Source organism: Acyrthosiphon pisum, chromosome A2, assembly GCF_005508785.2.
Source record: "Acyrthosiphon pisum isolate AL4f chromosome A2, pea_aphid_22Mar2018_4r6ur, whole genome shotgun sequence".
Taxonomy (NCBI): Eukaryota; Metazoa; Arthropoda; class Insecta; order Hemiptera; family Aphididae; genus Acyrthosiphon; species Acyrthosiphon pisum.
Window position 1 is genome coordinate 55,808,812 of NC_042495.1, and position 7,149 is coordinate 55,815,960.

The 7,149-nt window shown below is 30.9% G+C and overlaps 1 protein-coding gene across 5 annotated transcripts in view; it reads left to right on the forward strand.

Annotated features, from left to right (window-relative positions):
- LOC100167841 (AF4/FMR2 family member 1) overlaps positions 1 to 597 on the forward strand; it is a 161,684-nt gene extending 161,087 nt beyond the window's left edge. For all 5 annotated transcript variants that reach the window (XM_029489700.1, XM_029489697.1, XM_029489698.1 and 2 more), the window contains one exon: positions 45 to 597. In XM_029489700.1, the coding sequence (XP_029345560.1) occupies positions 45 to 178 (134 nt within the window). In that variant the 3' untranslated portion in view covers positions 179 to 597. The remainder of the gene's footprint in view (positions 1 to 44) is intronic.
- The last annotated feature ends 6,552 nt before the right edge of the window (positions 598 to 7,149 follow it).

Consider the following 7,149-nt stretch of genomic DNA (forward strand, 5'->3'; position numbering starts at 1 on the left):
AGAGTGCACCACTAACAAAATTGTCTCCTTATTTTGTGTTACAGAATTCTTTGTTGAGATGGACCGACATTGTGGACCTCTCACGCTGCATAGTACCGGCCATGATCTCACACTGTACGCTCGCATTGCCATTTCCCGCATGAGATGTGAGTTTAATATAAAAAATTACCTTCCATGATATTAGATGAACACCTCGGAAGCTAAGTCATCGCACACATAAAATAAAGTACAGACCGTACAGTCTTGTCGCATTTCGTCATCGTCTTGGGCTTCATTGTAACGAGGAATTAAATTTCTGTTTCATGTAAATTGTTTATAAACTACTTAAATGTAGGTTATAACTTTATAATATATATCCTGTATATAACTCATGTACAGCTACTTCATATTCTCTTCAGTATATTCTGTGTATTTTTTTTATTTAAATAATTTTAACTTTGAAAGATAAATTGTTATATTTTGACACAAAATACTATAAAAAAAAAAGAAAAAAAGTTATATTACTATATATTTATAATAAAAAAAATTATATATATGTGAATCATATATGTAAAATATTAATTAAAATTTGGTTCTGAGCAAGACTCTTAAATAACAGTCTTAGAAAGCAAATTTTGGTTTGGGTATTTAACATGGGATTTTAAATATTATACGATTATTATTATTAATTTTATGTACTACGTATATATATATGTCATTAATACGTATTAATCTTGTAATCTTAATCTTTTGATGACATTAAGTTACATATTATTTTAACCTTATAACTTTTAAAAAATACCAAAAAAAAAGTGTAATTAAATACTAAACAGTATATCTGTTTTATGAATAATTATGATTTAAAATGTAATGTATCTATCTATCTATCTATCTATCTCTCTATATATATATATATATATATTATTTTTATAACAAGTTATAAACATCTGATTAATTATGTTGTAGAGTAAACAACAATTATTAATAATTTGTTTTGCCTGTAAAACAAATTTTACAAAAAAATGTATAAAAGAAGATTTGTGTAATAAAAAAAAAAAAACAATATATATATATATATATATATATATATAAATAAATTGTATAATGTATATACTATATATAATATATATGTATATTATTTATATATGTATTAATATGTATATGTGGGAATTCATTCCTCGCTTAGTTAAATTTACCTGATTGTTGTCTCCGAGTGGTGTTCTAACGCTCGGTCAAACAATCTAAATAATAAAAGAAATAATAATTTTTTTTGTTAATTTTAAGAGTTACCTTTGTGTGGAGTAAAGTATGTAGTAGCCAAATGTGTACAAAACGACACCAACGTTTAATTATTATTATAAAAATTTTTTGTTTTGATTTTTTGGATGAAAGACTCATCTCTAGAGCATCGGTAGGGTCGATCAATTGTATTTTCGAGTTTTGTCTTTTGAACGCACTAGAGTCGTGCAAAAGATAAAGTGATAAATAATATTTTTTTCTTCTATGACATTTAATATAATACTATATATTATATAATATACATAATAAAATTATAAATGTGTATAAATACTAATTTTTCACTCTTCCCAATCAATTTTTTTCTAAAAACTATCTTAGAATGAGCTTTGTGAGTTATTACCGATTATTAATATAATATATTATACATTATTATTGCAAAAACTTATATAATATACACAATACATATATATATTTTATAAACTTTTCAGTGCTTTCATAAGTAGTAGTGTTATATTTGTATTATGTATTACACGTGGTTCGGAGATTTTTTTTTGTTGTCAGTTTCCAACAATTTTTCTGACCCGTGAATGTGACCAACAAATTCGTTCAATTGCCTTATGTTGTTTTAAAACAACGATTTAGAAAGACTTATATTAATGCCACAAGTTAAAATTTATTTCATTTACATGGTTAATAATTACATTTAATTATAGTCTTATCATTAGACTGTAACATTTTTTTTAGACAATATGTGTATAAAAGATACAAAAAAATTTTAAACAAAACCAAAGTCTGAGTTATATTGCCTTAAAATGTAATCGATATTTATATACTATATTATGATATTCAAAATGAAATATATTTAGTGATGTTTACATTTAGATTTAAAATAAATAAATAATAAAAATATTCATCCCCCTACCTATTTACCCAAAAAAATTCTAAACAAAAAATGTAGTCCCATTTTACTATCTTTGTTGTTTTGTTAGTGTTTAATTTATTATTATTTTTTTTTTCGTTATATTATATTATAATATACAAACAGATAAACATTACCAATTTCCACATGTTTTAGTTTGTAATGTTATATCATTATTATTATTATTATTATTATTATTTTTATTATTATTATCATAAATTTTTTTTTATTTTTAATAATTCCGTCACGCACACAAAATGATTAGTTGAATTATTGTGTTATTAAAATATAATTATAGTCCGAACAGTATTTTAATTTTTTTCTTGTGCGATTTAAATGCAATTATGTTATTACTTATTACTATACTATACTACTACTATTATTATTATTATTAGATATTGTAAACCCTGTCCGTCTGGCACAGCCAACGCTCACGGGTCGATCCCGTTACCTTAATTTTTTTCTCCTCCGTATCCACCTCCTTCCCGTTGATTTACCCCAAAAACGGTTAACTATTATAATATTGTGAAGTAAAAAAAGATTGTTAATAAAAAAAAAAAAAAAACTGCAATGGATTATTAATTATTCTTATATATAATATTATTATGTTAAGGATAGAAAAAATTATATTATCATTTAATATTTTTATGTTATACCTATAATTTATAAAATTTTAAAATTAAAAAAAAAAAAAACAAACTATTTGAAAAATATATATATAAAAAAATAAAAATAAAATAAAATAATTTTGTGTTGTCTTTTTTTGTGATACATTCGTCGGCGACAGCTCGATACCAGTTACCACCATAGAAAGAATATACGACTACCAATTGTACATTGTTCATACTTCTTTACTCAATTCCACGACAATCTAAAATGTGTTGTCATGTTAACTTCCAAATTAAAAATTAAAGATCAGATCAGACTCTGGACTTCCAGTCGCTTTCTGGTAGTTTTACAATAGTAGGTACCTTATTTTTTTTTTTTTCGTGATATCGAGGACCCGAGAAGGAACCAGGTTTGCCAATAATTCTCCTCCGCCCCCCCCCCCCCATCGTTTATTGAAACAAATCAAATACATCCTATTTTTAGTAGTGGTAGGCCAGTCTCCTATTCACTACTATTAAACAAGAATACAGTTATATTATATCAGACGGTGCAGGAGCCTTTACTCTCCCAAGGTTTCCTTCGACCACGTGAATCTTAACTAGGGTTTCAGTTTCCGAGACCCGGTGGCCTGCCGTGTCTCTTTCCTCTTGTTCCTTTGCTGTGAGGATGTGTTCCATCATTCCGTAAAAGAGCCTGAACAATTCCTCAGCTTCTCTCAGGATCGCCGACTTTTCGTTTGGGTCCGCTGGAAGTTGTTCAAACCTTGGACCGCAGAGAATGTCTGTGAGATCCCTGGCACTTGGTCGGTAACCTAGCCGGGTGCTCAGGAGCTCGCGAAACCCGTCCCAGTATGGGCACCCAAACAGGGTGTACTCGGCGGTGTCTGAGTTGTCTGAACATTGCCAACAGCGGGGGCTGGCAGCCCTAGCCATTCGGTGTAAGTACCACTGGAAACATCCATGGCCCATGAGTGCCTGTGTCATGTGGAACGTTGAGGTACCCACGGGACAGTTCTCCCCACCCATCTTCCTACTTCCGGAATGATGCGCCGCGTCCATGAGGCCTTCTTAGTTGCCTGCCACAGTGTGATAGTCCGGGTCAGACTCGCCGGGCTCGGTTTCAGCCTGAAGTCGATACCTTATTCTGCCCCTCTCTAGACCAACCAGGTCTGCCGGCGGTGTTCAGGCCAGAACCAGTGTGGCCTTGTCTGAAACGGTGCGTTAGTATTTGCTCCATACGAGGTTGGCGTAGAGAAGTTGACTATCCGCGACTGAACCGAGCAGCTTTCTCTTCCATTGACCTGGACCTCAGGAATTTGGTATTAGCCGGGCCAGGGCAGCCGCTGTGCGTGCCGCCTTTTTGGCGACGCCGTCGACGTGAGCCGCGAATGTCAGGTTTTTATCGAGGATGACCCCGAGGTACCTGATGTCTTTGCGGATGAGGATCTGGTGACCACCGACCATAAGCCGAGGGGTGACGAACATCCACCTGCGGGAGAGGATCACCGCTTCACCCTCACTCTTATGGTGGGCCAACTCCAGGCCCGTGCTTACAACAGTAGGTACCTAACCTGGCTTTTGGTGACGACCAGTTTTCGTATAATACCTGATTTATTCGTAAATGGAACAGTGATATGGTTTTTGGATTATAGACAGCTAGTGTAGATTTTTAGATGTTGAACCGCCCTACGTGCTCAACTTTTTTGAAAAGGAGGGGGGGGCAGATTTGAATTTTTGACCATGTTATATAAGGTAAATATACTTTCATAACACTATCTAATATTTTATAATATGACAATAATAAGCCATCAAGAGGTGGGAGGGGTCTCCACTCACATCACCACTGTGATCACAACCCTGCCATCCTATAACGATGGGAAAATATGATCGGTCGACCTGAACATTTCCGCGCCAACACAGGACAGACCTTTCGTAATTTTGTTGGAAAAAACTAAAATGAATTGACGAAAAGCGGATGTTTAAATAATGTATAGCAGTGGCCAGTGGTTTTCTTCTGCTGACTATTGAAACTATTGCACATTGGGCCAGAATATGAAAATAACTGGCCAAAACTCATGATAAAAAGTTATTATTAATAATTGATTTTTTTATAATATTCGATAATCTATAAACATATAGACTATTAAATAAGTAGCCATTACTCAATCAGCGTGCTGATAACATATTTGCTCAAGACATTTATGATTATTATAGTCTTTTTTTTTCTTTTCATTTGATTCTACAGTTTGCTGTATTTTATTTGTTGAGTATTTGGCTGTAAATAGCTAACATATATATTCATCGATTCGTCGTAGGTAAGCACGTACATTTTATTAATTAGAATAATTTAGTGAATTTTTATTATTCAATAACTAGGCTTTAATTATGTCCATTGTCGAATTGTATATTAGTATACTTTATTTAACAGAATTCATATTTTTAGTCTGAGCAGCTCTTGGTTAAGCTCTCATTAAAACTTAATTATTTTATTTTAAATTGTATTACATAAATAGTGGTAAAAGTTGATTCTGCCTGTAGTTGCCTATTTATAAATTATAGGTACCTGAATACGCAATTGAAACTGCTAAATTGTTAGTAAAAGAATCTCCTTGGTACTATATGCCAGCTTCTGTACACAAGATATTATTGCATGGATCATCTGTAATTTCTACTGCTTTACTTACCATCGGCCAAATGTCCGAAGAAGCACAAGAGGCTCGCAATAAAGACCTTAAAAATATTCGAGAAAATTATACTAGAAAATGTTCTAGGATTAAAAAAAATGAGGATCTGTTACATAGACTGTTAGTGTCATCTGATCCGGTCATTTCTAGTCTTAGAAAATTACCTCCCCAAAAAAAATTCATCATTTTCAACAGAAGTATTACAACCACTGACTTCAATTGAACCAATAACACACGATTTGGTGGAAAATTGTTCAAGTGACGAAAATTAATAAAAATTATGTTTATTGTTATATTTTGTATATATTGTTATAATTAATTATTAATAATTTAAAGTATTGAACTGTCATACTGTAATTTTTAATTTAAACGTATTAATGTAAGTACATTTGTCTTTCTTATTGTAAAAAATTAATCAGTATTCAATAAGCTCCACTCTTCAACAAATAATACATTTTCAAAAATCAGATTTATTTCAAAATACTTAATCCAATACAGGACACAAATATTGTACTGTTAAAAATATCATTAAAATAAATAAAAATATATAGAAAAATATAATTGACCACTCTAAATTTCTATTTGTGTATTTAATCAACAAAAAAAATTAATTGTTTTATTGAGTATATAGTTTTGGCCAGTTATTTTCATATTCTGGCCCACTGTGTATTGTTGTACATGACGGAAACTGTTCTGGATAATCAGGATTGGTAACCTTTACTATTGCCTATTGGTAAGAATGGTAACCTAAGTTACCTAATCTATTACCTATTCATGTCACACTACTACTATAGATGTAATTAGTGTCAAAATGATAGTCACATCAAACAAATAATGGTAGCTATGTAAAATAATAAAATATTATACAGTTGTTGATTAACAGTAGGTAAGGGGCCTTGTAAACAAGCATATTATATTTTGTACAAACAATTTTTCGCTAAGCATTAAAATTGGTTAGCTTAAATATTCTATGTTTGTCTAAAACAATTTATTTGAGAAGTCATAAAGTATTCCCTACAATAATAAACATTTTTAATTACCTTCCAAAAAATAATCTATATACAATACCTGACCTGAGTAGTAGGCTCGGCATAAAATTAATTTTATGTAAAGTATATAAATTTATAATTTTAATTTATTTAGTTTAATACGTCTTCTACGTTATATTAAGCGGTGGTCCGGTAGCAATTTCGTTGCCTACAGGTAACAGCCCCTCGCTTTGGTCACTAGATAGCGCTGTCTCATTCTTTATTGTTATTTGCTTACAAACTTTACTGTACCTTGCTTGTGACTAATGACTACCGACTACTTACCACTATTTAAGCCATTTAGATAGGGGACATTGATTCATAACCTTACGGTTGAAGATTAATATTATATATCAGAAATTCAGAAATGAAAATCAAGAAAATGTGTGTTCAATACTTCAATGCACAAACAATTTACAATTTTTAAATAATCATAATTTGTTTTAAAATTAAAATCTAAAAAGGGCGAGCATGCTGGTAAATCCCTCTGTATATTCTCGTATTTAATTAACTGGTACAATTTAAATTAAAATGTATCCCGACATAGTAAGCATATAAAATCTCGTTTCTTGCAAGAAAATGGTGAGCTAGTATTAAACTATAATTTATTTGTCTTCAATCTCGAGTTATTGTCTGTGTAACGAATCAATTACTATTTGATATAACTTTCGTACTATGATGTCTTTAATTAC